Source organism: Polyodon spathula, chromosome 2 (assembly GCF_017654505.1).
Source record: "Polyodon spathula isolate WHYD16114869_AA chromosome 2, ASM1765450v1, whole genome shotgun sequence".
Lineage (NCBI taxonomy): Eukaryota > Metazoa > Chordata > Actinopteri > Acipenseriformes > Polyodontidae > Polyodon > Polyodon spathula.
The window spans coordinates 60689742-60717596 of NC_054535.1; the positions used below are offsets into that span (position 1 = coordinate 60689742).

A 27855-nucleotide genomic window follows, 5' to 3' on the forward strand; every position below is an offset into this window, starting at 1 on the left:
AAGTCAATTGTGTAAAGATCAATAGCTTGATTAGCTCTTTAGTTAATTGAAACATTAATAGCTTCAAGTTAGTCAACGTATTAATCACAGGATTTTGGCTTTTTAAATTAATGCTATCAAGTACAAAAGTTGAGCACAAAGTTTGTGGAACAAACATTTGAACCTTTTGGCTGACAGCGATTTGGGGAGTTTGTGCATTGTGGAGATTTTGTTTAGACAAAGTCAAGCAGTAGTTGCATCATATGTAAAACTAACATTAATACTAAGGGTCAAATAGATTAGATATAGATAGATCTATCACCTTGCTATACAGTACAGACCACTGTAGATAGTGGCTATGTCTATTGTATTTTGCAAGTATTGTATATTTAGTTATAATTGATCTATTGGAATACAGAATTAGCAGTACAGTATGGCTAAGTTTTTAATCTCACTATGTAATTAAGTCTTGCTTCATGGAGTCAAAATGAACAGCTGCGTGTGTTTCTGATAGCAAACAAGCTGAAACTCTGAGCAGCTGATTCAAATTCAGCGCCGTTCTGACACGGGCGAGGGAAGGAGCCAACAGCACAGCAGAACAACGCAGTTAAACGAGGCAGTCTTCCCAGCGACAACGAGCGGAATCGACAGCATGACAAGTACAGGCGTGGAAAAGTGCAGAGCAGTTTAGAAGCAGTTTGAAAGCAGGTTGACGGCTGCAGAAGAAACTAAACCTCAACATGATCTTCAAGCCAGTAATCATAAGAACATAGTTTACAAACGAGAGGAGGCCATTCGGCCCATCTTGCTCGTTTGGTTGTTAGTAGCTTATTGATCCCAGAATCTCATCAAGCAGCTTCTTGAAGGATCCCAGGGTGTCAGCTTCAACAACATTACTGGGGAGTTGATTCCAGACCCTCTTTTCTCTGTGTAAAAAAAGTGCCTCCTATTTTCTGTTCTGAATACTCCTTTGTCCCCTGACCCCTGGTCCTTGTTTCTTTTTTCAGGTCAAAAAAGTCCCTTGGGTCGACATTGTCAATACCTTTTAGAATTTTGAATGCTTGAATTAGGTCGCCACGTAATCATCTTTGTTCAGGACTGAACAGATTCAATTCTTTTAGCCTGTCTGCATATGACATGCCTTTTAAACCCGGAATAATTCTGGTCGCTCTTCTTTGCACTCTTTCTAGAGCAGCAATATCTTTTTTTATAGCAAGGTGACCAGAACTGCACACAATATTCAAGATGAGGTCTTCCTAATGTATTGTACAGTTTTAACATTACTTCCCTTGATTTAAATTCAACACTTTTCACAATGTATCTGAGCATCTTGTTAGTCAACAAAAACTCCTAGGTCCATAGATTCCTTCTCCAATTTCAGTATCTCCCATATGATATTTATAAAATGTACATTTTTATTTCCTGCGTGCAGTACCTTACACTTTTCTCTATTAAATGTCATTGCCATGTGTCTGCCCAGTTCTGAATCTTGTCTAGATCATTTTGAATGACCTTTGCTGCTGCAACAGTGTTTGCCACTCCTCCTACTTTTGTGTCGTCTGCAAATTTAACAAGTTTGCTTACTATACCAGAATCTAAATCATTAATGTAGATTAGGAATAGCAGAGGACCTAATACTGATCCCTGTGGTACACCGCTGGTTACCACACTCCATTCTGAGGTTTTTCCTCTAATCAGTACTTTCTGTTTTCTACATGTTAACCACTCCCTAATCCATGTACATGTGTTTCCTTGAATCCCAACTGCGTTCAGTTTGAGAATTAATCTTTTGTGCGGGACTTTGTCAAAAGCTTTCTGGAAATCTAAATAAACCATGTCATGTGCTTTGCAATTATCCATTATGGATGTTGCATCCTCAAAAAAATCAAGCAAGTTAGTTAGGCACGATCTCTCTTTCCTAAAACCATGTGGACTGTCTCCCAGGACCCTGTTACCATATAGGTAATTTTCCATTTTGGATCTTATAGTTTCCATAAGTTTGCATATAATAGAAGTCAGGCTTGCTGGTCTGTAGTTACGTGGTTCAGTTTTGTTTCCCTTTTTGTGGATCTGTATTACGTTTGCAATTTTCCAGTCTGTCGGTACCACCCCTGTGTCAAGAGACTGATGCATGATCTTGGTTAGCGGTTTCCGAGAAAACCCAGCGGAGATAAACAAAGTGTGTGTAAAGTGCTGTGCGATCCAGGACTTGCATAAACCAGTAATTATGCTAGAAATGGAGCTGGAAGAAATGAGACAGCAACAGGATCTTGAGGAGCTGGCACACCCACAATTCATGGAAGTCTGTACCACCCCTAACAGACTGAAAGCCTCACGAGAGATAGGTCAGAACAGCTGGGTTCAGGTAGGCAGAAGCGGGGGAAAAAAAGAAACTTCATCAAACACAACCACCAGAAATCAAAACAACCAACAAATGAGTCACTTCAAAATTTTGAGCAGAACCAACAACAAGAGAACAAAAGGAACAACATCCAGGACCATATTGACTGTGGTGACCGGACAGCAAAAAGGGAGGTCATGATTGTTGGGGACTCCATATTGAGAAACGCAGCAAGTTCAATACGCAGTTTGGACCCCCTTACTAAAACAGTGTGCTGCCTTCCGGGAGCCTCTGTCAAGCACATCACTGAGAATGTGGACAGGCTCCTAGAACGAACAGGAGACGACCTGGTAGTAGTTGTCCACATTGGAAGAGACAGACCAAAATCCCTGCAAAACAAATTCAGAGAGCTAGGAAGGAAATTAAAAGAGAAAATCAAAACTGGTATTTTCTGGGATACTACCGGCACCTTGCAAAGGACCATATGGACGGCTGGGAATAATTAATCTAAAACGCATGGCTGAAGACGTGGTGCACACAGGAAGGCTTCACCTATCTTGATCATTGGACCACATTCTACAACGAGGACTATCTGTATAGATGGGACGGACTGCACCTAAATAAAAAGGGAACCAGTCTACTTGGAGAAAAGATCCTCGAGCAGGTTCAGAAGCATTTAAACTAGAAAGGAAGGGGGGGAGAAATCAACAAAAAAACAGAAGGGAGAACGCATCAAAACAAGGACAACAACTCTGGTAAGACAACCATTAAATGTATTTATCTAAATGCTAGAAGTATCAGAAACAAAATTCTAGAACTTGAAGCTACTGCACTAACAGGTAACTATGATGTGATAGGTGTTACAGAAACGTGGTTGTCTGAGAGTGATGGGGACGAATATAATATTTGTGGGTATACACTGTATAGGAAAGACAGGCAGGACAGAAGAGGAGGAGGAGGGGTAGCGCTATACATAAACAGTGTTGAAGCCCAGGTGTTCAACCTGGACAAAGAAAATAAAGCCAAATCAGTATGGGTCAGAATAACGGACAAAAATGCAAAGGGCATAATAAGAGTATGCTATAGACCGCCAGATTCAGATGATGAGCAAAATAATCTGTTATACAATGACTTTAGAAATGCGTGTAGCAAAGGAGAAGCCATACTAATGGGGGATTTCAACTTCCCCCAAATAAAATGGGAAAACCCGGTGGGGAGCACAACAGATGAAATTGAAATGGTGGAAATGGCAAATGACTGCTTCCTAACACAATTTGTCAAGGCACCGACTAGAGGGAAGGCATGCCTTGATTTAGTCTTTTCAAATAATTGACTAAATAACTAAACTCAGACCACAACATGGTCTCATTTGAAGTGCTTTTTAAATCCCCAAAAGTAAAGACTAAAGCTAAGGTTTACAATTTTAGAAAAGCAAACTATGAAGGTATGAAACAGAGACTAACAGAAGTAGATTGGAGTAAAATAGAGAAAACACCCACAGAAGAAGGATGGTTGTTCTTCAAAAATGTAGTACTAGAGGCGCAAAACAATTACATCCCTAAAGTAGACAAATCTAAATGTAAAACTAAATTGCCAAAATGGTTTAATAGATCAATTAAAAAAAATATTCAGCGAAAAAAGGCACTTTACAGAGCATTAAAAAAGGACCAAAAAAGTACACAGAAAGAGTACACGGAACTGCAAATGCAAGTCAAAAAGGAAGTTAGAAAGGCCAGGAGAGAAATAGAAATCAACATCGCTAAGGGGGCTAAAACCAATTCCAAAATGTTTTTCCAATATTACAGCAGTAAGAGAACATTCAAAGAGGAGGTTAAATGTTTAAGATACAAATGGCAAAATCATAGATGAAGAAAAAAAATAGCAAGTATTTGCAGAAAAGAGCGACCAGAATCATTCCGGGTTTAAAAGGCATGTCATATGCAGACAGGCTAAACGATATGAATCTATTCAGTCTTGAACAAAGACGACTACGCGGTGACCTAATTCAAGCAGTCAAAGTTCTCAAAGGTTTTCACAATGTCGACCCAAGGGACTTTTTCAGCCTGAAAAAAGAAACAAGGACCAGGGGTCACAAATGGAGTTTAGACAAAGGGACATTCAGAACAGAAAATAGGGGGCACTTTTACACAGAATCGTGAGGGTCTGGAATCAACTCCCCAGTAATGTTGTTGAAGCTGACACCCTGGGATCCTTCAAGAAACTGCTTGATGAGATTCTGGGATCAATAACCTACTAACAACCAAACAAGCAACATGGGCCAAATGGCTTCCTCTCGTTTTGTAAACTTTATGTTCTTCTGAAACCCCACTTAATTGTTTCACAGCAAAACCCCATAATTGAAACAGATTTTACTTTTACAGTATTGTTACAGTACACCTGTGGCTAGCTTTTAAATATTAATGCAATTGTAGTGTTTGTCCAGCTTTTTTTAATTATAATTCGGACATCTGATTTTATTTATTTTTATAACTGGTAACACCAAATAGTTGGGGAAAAATAATGAAATTTGTGCATAGCCAGTAAAAAACTAGATAGTTACTCCAATTTATTTGGACCCCTTTTCCTGTGAAAGTACAGTAACCTTAAAAAAAATTCCCAGTGCAGTTGGGCAATGCCCCTCTTTCCTGACTTGTCTTGCACTGATTCATTCGGAACACTTTAAACCCACCCAAACTGCTGGGTGGCAGCAAATTCCTACATTTTGTATTGGAGGATTGAACATGCATTGTGGAGTTCCAAAAGGGATTACAATTGAAGTGAAGTGTTGTTCTTGCTCGTGCGGATTAAAGACTTATTACAGTTTGATAGTATGTGTGGTCGTGGAATTTAAAACAGAATTGCAAAGCCTGTGGGCTTGCTTGTAAGCTGCCCAGAGCCATGTTGTCCTGTGACATTGTAGCTCCGAGGTGGCTGCATGGTGGGCCTGCAGAGTGAAAAGAAGCTGAAGGCACACGCTTCGGAGGACAGCGCGTGTTAATCTTCACCACTCCCAAGTCAGTGCAGGGGTGGTAGCGGTGAGCTGAGCCTAAAAATTGCCTATTCCAAATTGGGAGAAAAAATTAAAATTCTAAAAACAATTAGCGACCACTAAATAAAATAAACTTAATTTGCTTTTATAATTTGAATACTTAATTTAAAGGTCAAAGTTCCTAAATTAATGGGATTTGGTAGGACTTATTACTTCGCCACTATTGTCCACTATATATTTAGTTTAGACTGTCCACATTAACAGATTCCATGGGGTCATCTATGTTGTGTCTACATTGTTTAGGGTGAATGTCATTGGCTTTTTTTTCTCAGAGTCTGGTGGCTGACTTTAACAGTTCGGTGAGCACACAGTCTCACTGGTAGAGCAACCGGTGAATAAAACACGCCCACTGTAGCACCCTACTTAGCAAGTAAATAGAGTAATGTATTAGGTTGTGTATTTTATTAAACAATCTCTTCTGATTGTGTATACCATATGTTTATTTGGTAATAGCTGTTTTGTTTGTTTTGTTTTTTTTAATCTGGCTTTTTGTACATTTAACATGCTTTGACTAGATGACAATATAAAAATAAAATTAGTTCGTTATCTGCAATTTACCTGATTTAATTTATAAACTATTGTATCTTATTTCACTGTGGAAATCTGGTAATCCTAAACTACAAGGACAGTGCGAGAAACTGAAGCTCTGGTAGAAACTTTGACACCAAAATCTTGCCGAACTCAACAAAACTCACAAAATAGTAAAACCTATTTAATTTTATTTTTATTTAATTACTTTGTTTAATGTCAACATCAGGCAAAGCTTACAGAATTGGGTAAACTGCATTATCCTACTGTAGGCATTCAGAATGTATTCATTAAATTAGCAAAGTGCTCCCCAGTGCTTTCTTCCACAGCCGTGTGTAAAACACTAACCCAATTTTTGTTCCTGGGTAGTAAGTGTTATTTCCTAATTGCTTATGCCTCAAAAGTATAGAAAATGGCTATTATTCCCCACAAACTTTGCTTTTGTGACCAGGACAGTGATATTTTGAAATTTACCTATTTCCAATGAGAAAACGGGCAAATGTGTGTCTTTTCGTTCATAATAGTCAGAAAAAAACAACATATGAATCAAAATTAACATGTATTTATACTAAAGTAATACAAAAATGACTACAAAGGATTTAGAAGTGAGTAGTTTTTCGAGATTTAAGATTATACCGTAAATCACTTTCACAAATCAGCCCCCAAATGTAGTCTCCCATCATGTTCTCGTTATACTGTCCATGGTAGCGGCGTTCAAAGTCCAGTATATCTTGGTGGAAGCGCTCGCTTTGCTCCTCCGAGTACGCTCATGTTCTCCTTGAATTTATCAAGATGAGCATCAAGGATATGGACTTTGAGGGACATCCTACAGCCCATTGTGCCATAGTTCTTCACCAGAGTCTCAACCAGCTCCACATAGTTTTTCGGCCTTGTGATTGCCCAGGAAGCCCCGAACCACTGCGACAAAGCTGTTCCAAGCCACTTTCTCCTTACTAGTGAGCTTCTTGGGGAATTCATTGCACTCCAGGATCTTTATCTGTGGTCTGATGAAGACACTGGCTTTGACCTTTGCCTCAACAGCTTAGGGAAGAGTCTTGAAGGTACTTGAGACTCCTTATCTAGAGCTCTGACAAACTGTTTCATAAGGCCCAATTTGTTGTGCAGTGGTGGCATCAGCACCTTCCGGGGGTCCACCAGTGGCTCCCACTTGACGTTGTTCCTCCCCACAGAGAACTCGGTCCGCTGTGGCCAGTCCCGCCTGTGGTAGTGCGCCTTGGTGTCCCTGCTGTCCCAAAGGCAAAGATAGCAGGGAAACTTGGTAAAACAGTCTTGGAGACCCATGAGGAATGCCACCATTTTGAAGTCTCCTATGACCTCCCAGCCATACTCATCATACTTCAAGGCGTCCAGCAAGGTCTTGATGCTGTTGTAATCCTCTTTGAGGTGCACTGAGTGAGCCAGGGGAAGAGACGGGTACTTGTTACCATTATGGAGCAGCACGGCTTTGAGGCTCCTGGATGAGCTGTCAATGAAGAGGCTCCACTCGTTCTGGTTACAGGAGATTCTGATTGCCTCGAACAGACTGGTCACATTGTGGCAGAAGCAGAGCCCATCTTGATGGGTGAAGAAGCTGGAAAAAGGTTGGTGACGCTTCCTTTGATCTGCGACTTGCACACTTTCATCCAACAAGTTCCACTGCTTGAGCCTAGATGCCAAAAGCTCGGCATTGGACTTGGTGAGACCAAGATCTCTAATCAAGTCGTTGAGGTCTTTTTGGTTGGGGTATTATGGGTTTCTGTCCTCGGCTCCACCTCTGAAATTGTCATCTGGATCTACAACGTCTTCCTCGCTCTCTGACTTGCTGCTCTCTTCTAAAGACGGCTGCTCTCTCTCCGGAGGAGTGCGTACGGGGAGCTCATGGCAGTGTGGCACCTGGGCGATGGATGAAGGAAGGTCCAGATACGTGATAGCAGGTGCATTCTTGCCAGTCCGACGTTTGGAAGGGTCCACCATGCAGAAGTAGCAGTTGCTTGAGTGGTCAGTGGGTTCCCGCCAAATTCTTGGGATAGCGAACTTCATGGCTCTCTTTTCCCCTCTGTACCATCCTACAAAAATACATTTATTTCACCCATGACTAATGTGTAAGAGATTCTCGCAACATTTTTCATATATGATATATTTTTTCAATAACATTGAAAATTGTAAAACATTTTAATTAAACTTTTACAATTTTAAAAATTAACACATTTTATAACCTAAAATTCCGAGCAACAATTGTCCATCTTACCTTCCAGAGTTTTTTTGCAGTGCTCGCAGGTGATATGAGGTGCCCAGGGTTTGTCTTGATCCCCGACAGGCATGCAGAAATATGCCTTGTAGGCCTCGCACATCTTAGCAGATGCTTCCACAGAGTACTTTTTCGCTCTTGTCTTGATAAATTGGCCGCAGACATAGCAAAATGCGTCTGCCAGATGCTTGCAGCCTCTTGATGCCATCTCGGAAAAATGCAGATATGTATCCACCTAGGTAGCTGGAACTAAACTGAACTGGTGGGCTTAAGGCCCCTGTATTTATACTACTATTTATATTGCTGGAAAGTTCAAGAAAGTTACTCCAAGTTTACTCAGCACTGAATCTATCTGGAATGTTCTGGAAAATAGGTAAATTTCAAAATATCACTGTCCTGGTCACAAAAGCAAAGTTTGTGGGGAATAATAGACATTTTTTATACTTTTGAGGCATTAGCAGTCAGGAAATAACACTTACTACCCAGGAACCAAAAAAATAAAAAATTGTTACACGGTGGAATCTAAAACCTGCTACATTAAAAACCGGAGCAATACATAGATATTGCCTTGCAGGATATTGTTAACCTGCATTTCACACACCATATAAACAAGCAAGAGTGCACTTGCAAACTGCATTATGAAAAATCCTATAGGGAGAAGAAAAAACAACTTTAGCTTGCATAGTCTTTCATGATGGTTTTTAATTTCTGTGTTTAATGTGTATGGTAAGCAAAGAGCCCACGCAAAGTGGGTAAGCGAACTATATATTGAAAGGCTATTTGTAGTTATTTCAGCCATTGACATGCTTGTCAGAAAATGAAAATACTGTATTCAAGATTTGAAAATGTATGTGTACAAATGATACTCTTTTACAAGCAAACTTGCAATCCATAATAGGAAACACTATTCAAACAATCATAATACAAAATAATCATTCTCAGATCGTTATAGCCTCTCCCAAGTGAGCACCAATTTTACTGCTGATATGAAGGAGTCCTGTAACGATTGTGAATGGCATTTCTGATCTTGTATCCAAAATCAAAACATTAGACAATTCGATCCCGTTGTCCAGTTTCCACGTGCTGTACCTGGGTATCCATCGGTTCATTTATCTTTTATTTTTTCTCTCACTGCAGTCAAAGCAGCAGACAAACACCTGCTATCTTGCAAACTATTACTGTGAGACTGGATATGAGGGCAACTAAATGTTGAATTCCCAACAAAAGCTGCTGTTTTATTTGCAAGTCTGGGTAACTTGACATTTGTTTCACTGTCATCATGAAGCCAGTCTTTCTTCCACTCCACTCTATTTTTGTCTTTATCAATTTGTTTCTTTATAATTACATGTGGCTTATTGGTGCAGTTCATTGCTTAGTTGTAAAAAAAAAAAAAAAAAAAAAAAAAAAATTCTAAAGTATATCATATTCTAATGGTTGACCTTCAGAACGGAGTCTCAGGTGCTGACTGTACAACAAATGTGACGTGGGGTGGGAAAGTTCAGACTAGTTCAGTTAAGCCATTATTAGCTTTTTGGCACGCTGACCTATTTTCATGCATTCATAAAACAGAAGCCATGTGGACTATACTACATACATTATACAGTTAAATGTTACCAGCCCAGTTGGGGCTGTGGTGCTTCATAACTACCAGCCAAACTGCGCGCTCTACCGGCACCGGGCCATGGTTAATGTCGAACTCTGAGGAAGTTGGAAACGTTTGTCAGGTCTTGGCGGCACCCATTTTGCCATTGTCTTTTGGTGTGCTCTGTCATTTTAGGTTTTTCTTGCGTACGTGGGTAGACATGTGATTTATTTTTAATTGATCAACACCCACAGGCATGCTTAATTGATTAACACCTTATTATATAACTTCTGCAAACCACTATATAGAAGTATTCACCCCCTGCAAAGTTTTCAGTTTTGTTGGTAGCTGAGTATTGGTGCTTGGTATACTCCACGACTTTCAAATTAGACTTTACATGTAGAATTTACACAAACTAATACATATTGATAAAGTTACATACATACAGAATATAAATAAGATTTACAGAGACAGATTAATCTGTTGCAGAAGTATTCAACTCCTTTGCTGCTGCAGCAATAAATCGGCTCAGGTGCAAATTTCTTTTGAAAGGTCACAATTAGTGAAATGGTTTCAGCCTGTGTGTACTCAAAGTGGTTTCACTTGTGGAGAATTTCCCTCTGGTATATAAAGACTTTCAAGCTGTAATTCTGTGATCCAACAAAGCAACCATGAACATGGCTTACGAATGAGAGGAGGCCATTCAGCCTATTTTGGCTCGTTTTGGTTGTTGATAGCTTATTGATCCCAGAATCTAATCAAGCAGCATCTTGATGGATCTCATGTGTTGGCTTCAAAAACATTACTGGGGAGTTGGTTCCAGACTCCCACAATTCTGTGTGTTAAAAAAAAAAAAGTGCCTTTTGTTCTGAATGCCCCTTTGTCTAATCTCCATTTGTGACCCCTGGTACTTGTTTCTTTTTTTCAGGTCAAAGTCCCTACTGTGTTCAGTTTGAGAATTTAATCTTTTGTGCAAAACTTTGTCAATGGCTTTGTAGAAATCCCTAAATAAACCATGTCATGTGCTTTTACATTTTCATTGTTGATGTTGCATCCTCAAAAAAAAATCAAGCAGGGGGCTCCTGAGTGGCACATCCAGCAAAGGTGCTCCACATGGATGTGTTCTACAGGGTTTGACATTAACCGTAGGTTATGAAGCACCACAGGCCAGACCGGGCCGGTTACATTTAACTAATGTAGTGTATATATCCAGGAAAACGGGCCAGTGTTTCAAAAAGCTAAATTTACAAACCCATTTTTTTTAAAACAATTACGAACTTGTTATACATATTTGTTGTACAGTCAGAATCTGAGACTGTGTACCGAAGTGCTGTGGTGTTGGTACTCGTTCCCGCGACATGGCAAATCTTTAACAAATCAGGTTTTGTACAACTAAGCAACCAATAAGCCAAAAGGAAAGCGCTGAAATCAATAAATCATAAATTTAATTATCAAAATTAAGACTAACATTTTGACATAGTAATGTTTTACCTTGTTTGGCGTCAGTTTCCCAGACTTGCAGATAAAACAGCAGCTTTATTTGCTTTGAATTCAACATTTAGTTTGGATTGTTTCACAGTAAGATGTCCCAATGGATACCCAGATACACAATCGAATTTTCTAACATTTTGATTTGGAATCAAATATGTTCAGGTCAAAAATGCCATTCGGAATCTTTCCAGGACACACTAGTATCGCTCAGCAAGATTGGCGCTGACTTGGGAGAGGCTACACAATAACAATGATCAAAGTAGGATTGTTATTTTGTATTATGAATATTATTTTAAGTGTTTGTTAGGATGAGGGATGGGAATTTTGAATGGTTTCCTATTTCAATGCACAAGGTGCAACCTTTTTGTGTATTCGATTACCCGAACTCTCTTACACTACCAAGAGTAAAACGCAAATGCGTGTGCACAAAGACAGCATAACCGTGTAAGTTGGGAATGTTTAGCCGGGTTCACAAAGTGTACAAGTTTGCTGCTTTTTTTTTTTTTCTTTTTACTGAATTAAAATACAGAACTCAATGAGCAGCAACATCACAGCACGTATCTCTTCCAATTAAAGCAACAGTAGCATAATATTGCACAAACCACCAAATCATTTTTGCTGTATTGTGAGTGGTGAGCCGAGGATACAGATAATTGGGCACACTAAATTTGGGAGAACCAGGGTAAAAAAAAAATGGAGGTGAGACACAATCTCCCTTTTTTAAAACCATGCGGACTGTCTCCCAGGATACAGTTACCATATAGGTAATTTTTCCATTTTGTATCTAAGTTTACATATAATAAGTTGGGTTTAATTTGTCTGTATTAACCTGGTTTGGTTTTATCTTCTTTTTTTGTTGATCGGTATTACATTTGCAACTCTCTCCAGTCTGTCAGTACAACCCCTGTGTCAAGAAACCTGTTGCATGATCTTGGTTAGCGGTTTGTAAATAACTTCATTCATTTCTTTGTACTATTGGGAGGAGCTCATCCAGTCCAGGGGATTTGTTTATTTTAAGAGCTCCTAGTCCCTTTAACACTTCTGCCTGAAGACCAAGGAATTTTTGAAAAAAGTCAGGGATAAAGTGGTAGAGAGGCACAGAACAGGAGAAGGGTACAAGAATTTCAAAGGCTCTGATTTTTATACCTTTCAGCACAGTGAAGTCCATCATACCACCCAGTCAATACCCAGATCGGGTTGCCCACCCAAACTGAGCAGCTAGGCAAGTAGGAAATTGATTCACAATGTCACTCTGAATCCATTCTGAGGAAGAGCACATTATCCATTTGACTAGGCTGTTGTGAAAGATGAGTGGCTTCAGCTCCAGTGTTTCCTATATTGAGACTGAAGTTAAGATTTAAGATGTCATTAGATTGTACCGCTGCTGGCAAATTTTATTGATGCCCTGCTTCGCCCCGTTTGTTAATGACATGACCTAATTTAAGGTTCTATTATCTGTTTTTGATTGTGAGGATCAATTCCTCATTCTGCTCAAAAAGCAAATTGCTGCTTCCCCCATGGTTTGGTGCCGTCTCAATGCTAACAATTGCACTCAGTCTGGTATTCTCAGAGCAGACTGGGCTAAACTGCAAAATGTAGAACTCAATCCTAGATATTTCAGTAGTTTTGTAGGAATGAGGTCTAATGAACAAATAGTTTTGTCTTGACTAGATTGAGCTAGACTTCTTAAAGAACCAAATGTGTTTTAGTATAGCACAACTCGAAGTAGCAGTGTTAGCAGTTGAATTGGGGTTGTCTGCTTGCAATGTTTAGATATCTGATTTCTTAAGCAGTTTTTTTATTAGTGATTCATTTCCCCACTGTTTGCTATTACTAAGGTTCTTCATAGAAAGTTTTTTTAACTGGTTTTTGAGATATAAGCCAACCTGGCATTCAAGTTTAAGACATGTTTGTTGAGGATAAGAGTTATTGAACCAGGAGGAGAATTTCTCGTAAAACGCTTGGCTTATGAGTGGAAGCGACAGCGAGTGGGAGAAGTACAGGCGTGGAAAAGTACAGAGCAGTTTAGAAGCAGTAAGGAGAAATTGCATCTTGAATTGCTTTAATCAGAAAACAGAGGACACTGGGGAAACGCAGCAGCAGCAGCTCAGTCAAACAGCCGCGTGTGTTTTTTCTGATAACAAACAAGCTGAAACTCGGAGCAGCTGATTCAAATTCAGCACCGCTCTGAGACACGGGTGAGGGGAGGAGCCAACAGCACAGCAGAACAATGCAGTTAAACGAGGCAGTCTTCCCAGCCACTGCGAGTGGGAGAAGTACAGGCGTGGAAAAGTACAGAGCAGTTTCGAAGCAGTTTAAAAGCAGGCTGACAGCTGTAGAAGAAACTAAACTTCAAAAAAAAAAAAAACTCTCAACATGGTCTTCAAGCCAGTAATCTGTGACACCTGCATGATGTGCGAAATCCAAGAAAACCCAGTGGAGCTAAACCAAGTGTGCGTAAAGTGCCGCGCGATCCAGGATTTGCATAAACTAGTAAGTATGCTAGAAATGGAGCTGGAAGAAGTGAGACAGCAACAGGATCTTGAGGAAGTGGCACACCCACAATTCATGGAAGTCTGCATCACCCCTAACAGACTGAAAGCCACCAGGGAGATAGGTCAGAACAGCTGGGTTCAGGTAGGCAGAAGCAGGGAAAAAAAGATGATGATTGTGATTGTTGGGGACTCCATATTGAGAAACACAGCAAGTTCAATTCGCAGTTTGGACCCCCTTACTACAACAGTGTGCTGCCTTCCGGGAGCCTCGGTCAAGCACGTCACTGAGAACGTGGACAGGCTCCTAGAATGAACAGGAGACGACCCGGTAGTAGTCGTCCCACATCTGTACAAACAACATTGGAAGAGACCAAAATCCCTGCAAAACAAATTCAGAGAGCTAGGAAGGAAATTAAAAGAGAAAACCACCACTGTGGTATTTTCTGGTATACTACCGGCACCTTGCAAAGGACCATATGGACAGTTGGGAATAATAAACGCATGGCTGAAGACGTGGTGCACATGGGAAGGCTTCACCTGTCTTGATCATTGGACCACATTCTACAACGAGGACTATCTGTACAGACGGGACGGACTGCACTTAAATAACAAAGGAACCAGTCTACTTGGAGAAAAGACCCTCGAGCAGGTTCAGAAGCATTTAAACTAGAAAGGAAAGGGGGAGAAATCAACAAAAAAACAGAAGGGAGACTGCATCAAAACAAGAACAATAACTCAGGTAAGACAACCATTAAATGTATTTATCTAAATGCTAGAAGTATCAGAAACAAAATTCTAGAACTTGAAGCTAACGCACTAACAAGCAACTATGATGTGATAGGTGTTACAGAAACGTGGTTATCTGAGAGTGATGGGGACGAGTATAATATTTGTGGGTATACACTGTATAGGAAAGACAGGCAGGACAGAAGAGGAGGAGGGGTAGCGCTATACATAAGAAACAGTCTTGAAGCCCAGGTGTTAAACCTGGACAAAGAAAATAAAACCGAATCAATATGGGTCAGAATAACGGACAAAAATTCAAAGGGCATAATAATAGGAGCATGCTATAGACCGCCAGATTCAGACGGTGAGCAAAATAATCTGTTATACAATGACATTAGAAATGCGTGTAGCAAAGGAGAAGCCATACTAATGGGGGATTTCAACTTCCCCCATATAAAATGGGAAAACCCGGTGGGTAGCATGAAGGATGAAATTGAAATGGTGGAAATGACAAATGACTGCTTCCTAACACAATTTGTCAAGGCACCGACTAGAGGGGAGGCATGCCTTGATTTAGTCTTTTCAAATAACGAAGACAGAATAACTAAAACAGAGGTCAGAGAACCACTGGCAAACTCAGACCACAACATGGTCTCATTTGAAGTGTTTTTTAAAACCCCAAAAGTAAAGACTAAAGCTAAGGTTTACAATTTTAGAAAAGCAAACTATGAAGGTATGAAACAGACACTAACAGAAGTAGATTGGAGTAAAATAGAGAAAACATCCACAGAAAAAGGATGGCTGTTCTTCAAAAATGTAGTACTAGAGGCGCAAAACAATTACATCCCTAAAGTAGACAAATCTAAATGTAAAACTAAATTGCCAAAATGGTTTAATAGATCAATTAAAAAAAATATTCAGCAAAAAAGGCACTTTACAGAGCATTAAAAAAGGACCAAAAAGAAAGTACACAGAAAGAGTACACAGAACTGCAAACGCAAGTCAAAAAGGAAGTTAGAAAGGCCAAGAGAGAAATAGAAATGAACATTGCTATGGGAGCTAAAACCAATTCCAAAATGTTTTTCCAATATTACAACAGCAAGAGAACATTCAAGGAGGAGGTTAGGGAAACAAAACTGAACCAGGTAACTACAGACCAGCAAGCCTGACTTCTATTATATGCAAACTTATGGAAACTATAATAAGATCCAAAATGGAAAATTACCTATATGGTAACAGGGTCCTGGGAGACAGTCAACATGGTTTTAGGAAAGGGAGATCGTGTCTAACTAACTTGCTTGATTCTTTTGAGGATGCAACATCGATAATGGATAATTGCAAAGCATATGACATGGTTTATTTAGATTTCCAGAAAGCTTTTGACAAAGTCCCGCACAAAAGATTAATTCTCAAACTGAACGCAGTTGGGATTCAAGGAAACACATGTACATGGATTAGGGAGTGGTTAACATGTAGAAAACAGAAAGTACTGATTAGAGGAAAAACCTCAGAATGGAGTGTGGTAACCAGCGGTGTACCACAGGGATCAGTATTAGGTCCTCTATTCCTAATCTACATTAATGATTTAGATTCTGGTTTAGTAAGCAAACTTGTTAAATTTGCAGACGACACAAGTAGGAGTGGCAAACACTGTTGCAGCAGCAAAGGTCATTCAAAATGATCTAGACAAGATTCAGAACTGGGCAGACACATGGCAAATGACATTTAATAGAGAAGTGTAAGGTACTGCACGCAGGAAATAAAAATGTACATTTATAAATATCATATGGGAGATACTGAAATTGGAGAAGGAATCTATGAAAAAGACCTAGGAGTTTTTGTTGACTCAGAAATGTCTTCATCTAGACAATGTGGGGAAGCTATAAAAAAAAGGCTAACAAGATGCTCGGATACATTGTCAAAAGTGTTGAATTTAAATCAAGGGAAGTAATGTTAAAACTGTATAATGCATTAGTAAGACCTCATCTTGAATATTGTGCAGTTCTGGTCACCTCACTATAAAAAAAGATATATTGCTGCTCTAGAAAGAGTGCAAAGAAGAGCGACCAGAATTATTCCGGGCTTAAAAGGCATGTCATATGCAGACAGGCTAAAAGAATTGAATCTGTTCAGTCTTGAACAAAGAAGACTACGTGGCGACCTAATTCAAGCATTCAAAATTCTAAAAGGTATTGACAGTGCCGACCCAAGGGACTTTTTCAGCCTGAAAAAAGAAACAAGGACCAGGGGTCACAAATGGAGTTTAGAAAAAGGGGCATTCAGAACAGAAAATAGGAGACACTTTTTTACACAGAGAATTGTGAGGGTCTGGAATCAACTCCCCAGTAATGTTGTTGAAGCTGACACCCTGGGATCCTTCAAGAAGCTACTTGATGAGATTTTGGGATCAATAAGCTACTAACAACCAAACGAGCAAGATGGGCCGAATGGCCTCCTCTCGTTTGTAAACTTTCTTATGTTCTTATTAGTGAGCAGAGGTGGGATTTTAATACGCCGGGTGAGCACTTACACTGAATCAGAAAAATGTCAGGAACAATGGTAAATGTTAATGTAATTTTTACATTTTATTAAAACAATGCCATCAATGGTTATTGATTTACAAAAGTTATTTGCAAATTTCTCTAGACATGAAATATTAGTCAGCTACCTTTTTAACAGTTACAAGATTAATTGCTCAATTTGACCTGAACTGTGAATTCTCTTTACAGGCAAGACCGGAGATGCAATAGTCAGAGAAATTCACTGTCTTGTTTAGAATCTTTAGTTCCCTTTCAATTCGAATGACAACTATTACCGAATGGGAAGAGCCTCTCTGACAGTCAATCATTGAGCATATGTAAAAAGAGAAAAGCTGCCCTATCAGGGCCCTGCTGTGAGGGGGAAGTCCCTCTCCTCCTGTTGAAGAGGGACGTCCTCACGGTAGCATATCGCCATTTTCTCTCATCCGACTGAGACGGTTCAGACTGCGTTTTGCTTTCTTGAACCAAAATTGGCTGATTTTGTTGGATTTTATCCACATTTATAAAAATTCCATGGTAAAATTGCTTTCAAGCATTGGAGTGCTTTCGCCTTATTCTCACGTCCGTTTACTGACTAGAGCTGGTTTCGACCACTCTGCTGAGATTGGCGGCAGCTATTACTTTTTTTTTTCACTGCACAAGGTCTCGTAGTTATACAGTGTGAGGAGCGGTTGTGGTGCTGTAAGGAGACTTCCGCCAACCGCGTTGTCCGATCCAATCCCGGCACCGGTTTTTAATTCAGCACCGGTGAATTGCTCTAAAACATCTACAGCCCGGCACAGATTGCAGCAATTCACCTGCAAAGCCATGTCTGTCCAGTTGATTGGGTCCTTCTCTGGGTTCCACCAGTGCGCGGCAAATCTACCAAGGCAGGACGAGCACTGGTTCTGCTCCAGATGCCTAGGGCCAGAACACTCAGCCAAAGCACTGGCAGGTGAGCTGGACTGCTCTCCCTGTAGGAAGTTCTCAAGGATAACTAAGCGACAGAGAGCAGCACTATCCCAAGCAGTGTCTCTCCAAGAGTGGTCCAAGAGCCTCCAGAGGTCATCCAGGATCCCCCTTGCTGCAGTGACCAAGGAGCTCTCATGCTCATCTGGGTCACCCTCCTCTCCCCCACTGATTGTACAGAGGTGTAGACACCTCCTTGAGGGGACGCTCACCAGGGGACAGGTGGTTGCTGCACAGGCACCGCTCCCCTTCTCCACCTAGCCGCAGACTATGTCACATTTGCCTCGAAGACTCCCAACTCAGCCGAGCGGTGCTTCGTGGTACTGGCTGCAAGGGCTCAGCAGACCATGCTCGAGTCCCTATTAGTCACAGGGCAGGCTGCCTCCTACCACTGGGCAGCCCTAGCCACCACAGTCTCGTTCCCCATCCCCTCTGCCTAGACCCCCTAGCCCAGGCGAGCTGTCCTTGTTGACATCCAGATCGGACGTCTCGGACCCAGCCACCTCCATCAGGCAGGCTACAGTGGGAGGCTCCTTGCCACATGTGTCGCAGAAGGAAGAGTTCTGGGCCCTAGTGCAGTATGCAACTGCAGCCATGGATGTTCCCTAGCCAGCAGAACAAGAGGGGAAAGGGGAACTGCTTCCTCCAACAAAGGGCACCCACAGCATGACCTTTTTTATGCCAGGACTTCCTGGAATTGGTGCACTCCTCCAGGAGCAACCCAACGTCTGCATCCTCAGCCTCCAGAACAGCAGAGTCTCCGCTTCATACTGCAGGAGCCCAAGAAGCGGGCCTAGGCACATTCTCACTATTGGGGACACGGTCAGGGTTTTGTTGCAAGGTTCCACCTTCACCAAGGGGGTTAAGGACCCAACCTGTCTGTCCAAGCTTTGCAGGACAGCGGATGCGATGCTCCAAAAAGGCTTACGCATTGGCAGCGCTGTTGGTCCGAGCAACAAATGCCATGGCCATACCGGTGCTCTACCAGAACCAGTTGGGAGAGGCTGTAGGAAAGTGCTACAGAAGTGGACTCTGGGGAGTTCCAGGCGGTAGCTAAGGCAATGACTGACCTAATGGTTAGGTCAGGCATCATCAGGGAGGTCGCTGGCGGCGTTGGTGGCCGCCCGCCGGCATTTGTAGCTGACACAAGCCAAGGTCATAGAGACAGAGAAGGTGGCGCTATTGGACGCCCCCATTACACCAGGGCATTGGAGCGACCATTGATGTGAGCCTTGAGGTCCCACAAGGCCACGGAGGTCGCCTCCCAAGTTTTCGCGCCTTCTAGCTTAGTCAGTGCCCAAGGTGTCATGTGCAGCCAGCTGGTGTGAAAGTGTCTGAACATTTCCCTCCACCCCAGAGAAGCAGGCAGAGCCAGCGACCACCGCAGGCCGGGGGTAACCGGTTCTCCGGCTCACGGCTGGGGCCCAAGGGAGACCGCCCCTGAGGGGTCTGGGCTGCCACCCCCCCCCCCCACAACCGAACTGACCAACGACCCGTGGCAAGGGGACACGACACCTGAGACACGGATACGCTCTACAATTCTGCATAGGTCCGCCACCCTTAAAGGGTGTGCTCCCCACCACTGTCAAACCAGTGAGGGTGATGCTCCTTCAACAGGATCGCTAATATTCAAAGGAAGAATGTTGTACGCTTGGTAAGCCCAAGCAATGCCCTCAGCGGCTTTTACTCTAGCTACTTCCTGGTGCCCAAAAGGGTCCTCAACTTGTTCCTCAAACAGGAAGTTCAACATGTTGACAGCACAGCGTATTATCCAGTCCATCCAACCGGGTGACTGGTTCACATTGATCAACTTGCAAGACTCCTACTTCCATGTCCCAATCCGTCCCACGCACAGAAAATATCTGCGCTTTGCCTTTTCAAGGCAACGCGTACGAATTCTGGGTGCTGCTGCCTTTTTTGCCTCTCGCTGGTGTCCCGCTCGTTTTCCAAGTGTATGGATGCAGCACTGGCTCCACTCGGGCTGCGGGGTATTCGGAGCCTGAACGATCTGTATGATTTGGCTAGTTTGCGTGCATTCAAAAGCACGCGCAGAGACGCACGCAAAACCTGTCAGATCATGCGACTAAGTTAAGGCTCTCAATAAATCAACGGAAGAGCAACTTCGTACCGTCTCAGTCCACAGTGTTCCTGGGGATCAAACTGAACTCTGAGCTTGCTTGCCTCGCTGTCAAAGACAGAATTCGGTTATTGGAGGTCACACTCTCTCCCTATTCAGAGGACGCTCTTCTACAGGTCAAGGTATATCAAAGTTTGCTGGGGCTGATGGCAGCCACCTCATCCTTCCACTAGGGCTGTTGAGAATGCGCCCGCTTCAAGCCTGGGTAAATATGCTCAGGATGCACCTGGTGGCTCCGTCCTGGCAATCTACACCTCGGGTCTCCCCCTCGGATCCCCTCACAGAAGGAAAGTGGTCACTACAGATGCCTCCAGCCTGGGCTGGGGAGCAGTCTGGAATGGGAGAGGAGTAAGAGGTTAGTGGAAGAACAGAAACTTGCGCCTCGTCAGGGCAGTTCACCTCCTTGGTGTGGACAACAAGGTAGCAGACCTGTTGTTCAGAAGAGCTCCAGACAGCCCGGAGTAGAGGCTGCCTCCTCACGTGGTGAAACAGATTTGGGAGAGGTTTCGACCAGCAAGTGTCGACCTCTTTGCCACACCTAAGTCCACTCATTGTCCCCTATGATCTTTCTATGGAGAGAGACTGGGGGCCCCTGGGAGTGTATGTGCTAGCTCACTCCTGGCCATATGGGCTATTGGATGCATTCCCTCAGATACCATTATTACCCCTGACACTATAGAGAGGATCAGGGTGGAGAGTGCACAAGTTTTGTTGGTTGCACCCAGATGGCAGAGATGCCCCTGGCTTGCTCTCCTCTGACATGTCAGATCTGCTGTGGCAGCTCCTGTTGCACAAGGACCTCCTGAGCCAAGCGGAGGGGCTATTATGGCACCCAAACCCAGCCCAGCTCTAGAGCCCAGTACTCATAAATGGAAAGTTTTCCAAGACTGGTGCCTTGCCGCAGGTCACGATCCTGTGACTTGTCTGGTTTTTGAGGCTATATTAACCACCTTACAACACTTGTTTGATGCAGGAAAATCAGCGTCCACTTTGAAGGTATACCTGGCAGCAATATCAGTTATGCCATGACAAAATTGATTATGTCCCCTGGGGCACATTTCCTGGCAGTGCAATTTCTTAAAGTGGCTCTCCTCCCATGAAGTGTGGTCCCCAAGTGGGATCTAGAACTGGTACTGCAAGCCCTTTATAGGTCCCTCATTTGAGCCCATGGCGTCAGCAGAACTGCACCCCATTTCCTTAAGTGGCATGTAATAGCCATTACGTCTGCCAAACGCGTAAGTGCGCTTCATGCACTGTCCATTGATGACAGATGTATGGTTTTGACTGGAATTGACTCGCGGGTAACATTAAGAACAAGTCATCCTTTTTGCCAAAGGTGGTATCCTCATTCCATATTAACCAATCAATGGTTTTTGGAAACTTTCTGACTTCCCCTGCACGAGTCAAAGGAGGACTGTAGTCAACACACGCTATGCCCCGTTCATGCTCTGTGCTGTTATTTGGATAGGACGACATCCTGGAGACAAAACGGCTGGCTGGACTGTCTGCTACGGGTCACGCTCTAGAGGTCAGGCCCTACCGAAGTAACGTCTGTCGCACTGGGTGACAGATGCGATACGCTTGGCATGTGAACAGATGGACTCCCTGTTACCGGGGGTCATTACGGCTCATTCTACCAGGGGCCAGGCAACTTTGTGGGCTTTCCTTCATGGTGCCTCCTTAGATGAGTTATGCAATGCTGCTACATGCACAGGTAGTCAAACATTTGTGAGTTTTTTAGTGCCTTGATGTTACAAACAGAGTGAGACCCTCTCTGGGCTCGAGTGTTGCAGGCGGTATTCCCTTAGGCGTCATGCAGGCTCTGATGCTATCACCATGGGGCTGTACTGTCGGTAATCTGGAGCCAGCTTTGGAACAACTTTCCCATTCTGTAAGGGTTGCCTTTCGAATTGAAAGGGAACATTAGGGTATTACTATAACCCTGGTTCCCTGAAAAGGAGAATGACAACCATTACCCTTTTGAGGTTGTGTCCCCAGCTGACCTCTGTTTTTGAAAGAAAATGGCAGAGCCCTGATAGGGCAGCATTTTTTTATATATGCTCCGTGATTGACTGTCAGAGAGGGCTCTTCTCATTCGGTAATGGTTGTCATTTGCCTTCAGGGAAACAGGGTTATGGTAATAACCTAACATTTTATATACTTAAAGCAGGTTTTATGCTTTATGGTCTACAGCAATATAACCCTATATCATCACTACTACTCCTGTTCTGTAAGTATTTTAACAGTTTAGTTTAATTCCTAATATGCATAAAACAACTTGGTTCTGCCACACATGAGACCATTCTCTTCACTCTCTTGGCCACATACTCATTTCTTCGAACATGGTGAATTTTCCACAGTGTTTCCGTGAATTGCTACATCCTTATTTTGTCTTGGCTGTTCTGTACCCAAAAACAGGATATATAAATCGTAGCCTTCTACACAGAACCAACTTTATGTTCATTTTAACCCTTCACTTATGGAACATAATATATCAACTATCTTATTGAATAATGCCATGAGTAAGCCAATTTCTCCCGTTTTTGTCTTTTAGATTTAAATGAATGTCTGATGAACAATGGTGGGTGCTCTCACATCTGCAGAGATCTCGTTCTTGGCTTTGAATGTGGCTGCACTCCGGGTCTAGAGTTGATTGATCGAAAAACATGTGGTGGTAAGATGCAGGTTTATTTATTTTAATTGATTGATTTGAGCATCAAATCAAGTTTTAATGTGGTTATCGTTCTCAAACTCTGGGATAGATTGTAAAATATAACTTTAGTTTTGTACACAAATTGGGGGGGGCATAAGCTACATTAATTGTGGTGGCTTGGGAACACCTGACTTAAATGGCAGTGCAGTTGTGGTTTGTTTTGTCAATCTGTTTGCACCAGCAAACCTAACTTTTATATATAAAAAAAAAAAAAAATTGCACTGTCTCACCTACTTCATTTGACCCCTTATGGATTGAAATGTGGTTCGGTTTGCTTGAAGTGATGTGTGAAACCTCTGAGAACCATATAATCGCACCAGGATGTGTATCAAACCAAGTGAGCAGGGAGGGGAAGGGGGGAGAATCATTTGAAAATGGAGGTCCCTGTTCACGTGGAAGGGGACTCTGTACTTTTGCCACTTTGCAAAAAGTTGAAACAGAGCAATGTGAAACAAAACGTATGCCAGTTCTCTGGGAAACGAACTGCTCCAAACGGCGAAACAAGTTGTGGAAGTGACGTACTTCAGCAAACAAGTGAAAGTGTCTCCTCTTGTTGCACATATGCAACACAGGGCTTGTCAAACACACCACAAAACCCCATAGTGCAACATGCAGTTTAGAATAAATGTAAGGCTTTGCTTTTAACTTTTATAAAGCCCTCCATGATTAGCACCCCGTTTTATTTGCAGAAGTTAACCCTGTACACCCCTAGTCACACTCTTAGATCACAGGATGCGGGGCTGTTTGGTTATTCAGAGGGTGAATAGAAATATGGGAGGAAGGGATTTTTCTTGTAAGACTCAAACACTATGGAACACTGCCTTATTCTGTCAGAAGCTAGGACTCCTACTGTCTTTAAAGACTGAATGTATTTTTACTAACTAGACTTTTTGCTGTACGTTCTCATTTCAAATTGTATTAATGTTCCTATTATGGTTTTTGTTCTTATATGAACTGGCTTGCTTTCTTTTACTAAGTTTTGTATTTAACTGTCTTATTACAATGGATTGGTTCCCTCATGGGTATTAATCATTTTGATACCATCTAACCTAAATGGCAGTCTTTGGAATATCTAACATTAACATCGTAATTTTTCCTTTTATTGCCTGAGATTTATGAACAAATGTTGAATAAGATACTTATCTGCTTTTTGCTTGTGTATTACACTATTAATGTAATTTTTAAATTGCATGTAGTATTTGCACGTATTGTGCACACAGCCGTGGTTTTTCGTTCAGTCCCCCGGCGGCCTTGTTCTCTGCTGCCCCTTCCCTGGTATCAAACACTTTAAGTTGGCTAGTTTGTTCAAGCTGCTAGCTTTAGTCAAAGCATAAAAATAAATGTTTAACATCTAATATAGTTTATGTATTTGAAGGCTGTATAGTGTAAAATATTCTCATGGCTTTTTTTTTTTTTTTTTTTTTTTGTAGAGAAACAAATGTGGTTGCTGGGTTCAGCTGTCCTGTTAGGCAGAGACACGCTGGGTCAGGCTGCATGCATTTTTTTTTTATCTGAGTTTGGTTGCCACATTAAGATCTGCTTGCAGAATTAGTATGAAGACTGTTGGCTAACCAGTAGGCTTTCCTTTGGTTTTAGAACTATTGGTCAGCCAAGAGCGTTACAGGTGGGCATCCCTATATCGCTCCTGTGTTGACTGTAGGTCGCAGACTTGCTCCCGTTCCTGCTGGTACAATGAACAAGGTTACATTTGCTGATTCATTAGCAGTCACTGGGCTCTGAGCTGCTTCGGGTCTGACTACCTGCAGAATCTTGTAGCTCGGTTGCTGTTTTGCAACACCACTGCTAAGGCTATTGGTGACAGCAGGCTTCCTCCAGTCTTAAGGCTGTGTTGCATTAAGCCAGTGCTTGTACTAGTGCTTGGGCACTGTGCAGGTACTTAAGAGCAGCGAACCTGGCTTGAGTTTTGACTCAACGTTATCTTAACAGTACTTTTGCCTGTAGCATATCATACAGCATTGTTGCTGCTTATGTTGTCTGAGACAGCAGGGCTTTTTTGTTACAGGTACTGTAGACTGCACCAGCCATGTTACAGTAAGTACTGTATAGAAGAGCTGCAGCTCCCACCCTATTGCACAGAGGTGTTTTTGCTTCAGCAGAAATGTCCAGCTTTGGCTGGTGCATGGTCTAGAGTGGTAGAGGGGGCGTGTAACATCCATTTTGCATAAATGTACCTACCTTGTGCTACAGGCACCGAATCTGTACAAACAGCATTGCTTGGCCAGCAAGTCTTTAACAAGCTGAGGCAGCAACTGTACATTCTTACTTTTACATTGCTTGCTATTTGCATAATGCCTGGGTTTTATCCCTGTGATGCATGGAAAGCAAGCCTTGCCTATCTAGTACCAAGCAGGCCTTGTTGACAATCCTGTTACTGTCTTTAACAAGCAGAGATAGCAACCCTACAGTACTTGTTTGTATCAAACAGATTTTCTGCAAGTTTTTTGTGCGCATTTCTCCTTGGCGCTCTGCATCTAGTATTTTCTGACGCTGACATTTCCCATCTGAGGACGTGCAGTCAGATGGTGCATCCCACTGTGGTTAAACTCTCCCTGTAACGGTGGAGCTTATGCCATTGATCAAAAGTGCCACTGCAGTCTTGGAGGTTCCTTTGTCTACAGAGGGTTTGCTCTGTTGCATTAATGTACAGAGTACAGGTACCAACCCATACATTCCCTGTTATGACATGGTACTGACCGGGGTTTTACCAACCCCAATCTGGTACTAAGCAGGCCTTGTTGACAGTCCAATTACTGCTTTTAGCAACTTAAGCCAGCAACTGTACATTGCTTGCTATTTTGCATAATGACTAGTTTGCATAATGACTGGTGCAGCTTCAGGTACCAGCAGAGTCATCTGCGCCTGCGGCCAGACAGCCTCCCAGCAGAGAGGCAAGTCAGAAGGTGAGCAGTGGCCCAAGTGGTTTGCTGCCACAGGTCTGGGGTTACTTCTCATGGAGCCATCTGGAGTAATGGTGTCAGTGCACTACAGACATCTTGGCAGTTTTTTGCTACTGTTCCGACTGGCTATTCACTGCAGTTTCAGGGTGTGACTGCAGTCATGCACCCACAGGACACCACTGTGGTGTCTCGGGAGGTAGCAGCTCTGCTGCTGAAATGGGATATTCATATGGTACACCCATGCTGTTGGTGGATGAGTTCTACTCCATTCCCAAGTCGGATGGTGGCCTCAGAACAATCCTCGACCTCAGGCAGGTCAGCCTGTTCTGAGGTGAAGGAGGTTCAAAATGCGACGATGCAACAGCTTGTTGCAGTCATTCAGCTAGACAATTGGTTCATCAAGTTGTACATCAAAGATGCTTGTTTCTATAGCCCCATAAAAAACATCACTATTTAGGTACCTGTGGTTCACTTTTGGGGAACAGCATGAGTAAGTTTTGCTGTGTGGTGTGTGTTTGTGTTTCTTTTGAGGTGCAGGAAAGCTATGCTGGCCCCATTTGACTTGAAGGTATCAGAGTACTCTTGGATGACCTGGTTAGGTTTGCCCAGTCCTCTAGTGCAGACATACACTCGCACGTAACTGTTCATCTGTCACCTTCAATGGTTAGGGCATACGGTGAATCTGCAAAGTTCCAGCTCGCCCCTTCTCATACTGCCTCCTATCTAGAAGAGTTAGACTCCAGGTCCATGCTGTCCACTTGTCGGATGGCAGTGTGCAGAGAATAGCCACCTGTTGGAGCTCATGGTAATGATGATACAGAACTTCTGGGTTGAACCATAGCTGCCTGTTGACTGTGTTCTTCACTGTCTAAGGGCACTCTTGGTGCAAAACAGCCTGCCCATTTGGACCTCTGTGCAGTGTCACCAAAAAGGGAGGCCATAACCATGAACATGTCCAGCCTAGGTTGGGGCACTATGTGGAATGGCATGCCATGTAATGGTTTGGAACTGTATGCAATTTTAACTGGCATTGTTCAGAGAAACTCCAAAACAAAAAAATGATGATACAGAACTTCTGGGTTGAACCATAGCTGCCTGTTGACTGTGTTCTTCACTGTCTAAGGGCACTCTTGGTGCAAAACAGCCTGCCCATTTGGACCTCTGTGCAGTGTCACCAAAAAGGGAGGCCATAACCATGAACATGTCCAGCCTAGGTTGGGGCACTATGTGGAATGGCATGCCATGTAATGGTTTGGAACTGTATGCAATTTTAACTGGCATTGTTTCAGAGGGTTAGTGGGAAGCATGTGCTTGTCCGTGCAGACAACTCCACAGTGGTGGTTACATCAAGCACCAGGGCAGCCTCGGGTCCCCCAGTCTCCATAGAGTAGCCCACAAGCTGGTGCTTGATCACCTCCTCCCCCTGCGAGCAGTACACCTGCCTGGGGTGATGAGGAAGTCCGCTGCCTAGCTCAAGAGGAGTTCCCAGTGCCTCCAGAATGGAGGTTTCACCCGGCGGTGGTGAGCCTCATTTGGCAACTGTTCGGGAGAGCAGAGATCTCTTGCCTTCCAGGAATCGACCCATTGTCCTTGCGGGTTCTCCATAATGGGAGCCGGGGACCCACCAGTGGGGGTGTGTTTTTTTTTTTTTTTTTAAACACCGTGGCACACCAGCCAAGGCAGCATGTTGTATGCCTTCCCACCACTCGCCATGCTCCTGTTGTGTGAAGAAAATCACACAGGACCGAGCCAGGTGGCTATTTTTAGTAGCTCAAGACTTCCTGGCTGGCAAACTAATGGTTTACATTTTGTACTTGATAGGGAATGTTATACCCTGAAATAGAAATATAACCATTAACCTTCAAGGTAGCTGCGTTCATTATTGTAGCAAGTCTTGAAGGTTAATGATAATAAGAACCAAACAGTTTTAACTTGTGTAAAGCACCTTGGGGTCCATGTAAGTAAATAAATGTACACAACAGCACATCAGAAAAATACTATGGGGCTGATTTTAGTAACTGGCATGACCCAGGGCTAGTCAATGAAGTGACCGTAATACCAGGGTTTTAAGATTACTATTGCAACAAGTGCGTCCTTTTTAAGCATAATGGCAAAAATGTTGCAAGCAGAGTCTGAAATGACAACGGAATAATTTTAACT

The 27855-nt window shown here is 42.7% G+C and overlaps 1 protein-coding gene across 3 annotated transcripts in view; it reads left to right on the top strand.

The window, feature by feature from the left end:
• Positions 1-27855, top strand: part of vldlr (very low density lipoprotein receptor) — a 137144-nt gene that overhangs the window by 43640 nt on the left and 65649 nt on the right. For all 3 annotated transcript variants that reach the window (XM_041226143.1, XM_041226153.1, XM_041226163.1), the window contains one exon: positions 22619-22738. In XM_041226143.1, the coding sequence (XP_041082077.1) occupies positions 22619-22738 (120 nt within the window). The remainder of the gene's footprint in view (positions 1-22618; positions 22739-27855) is intronic.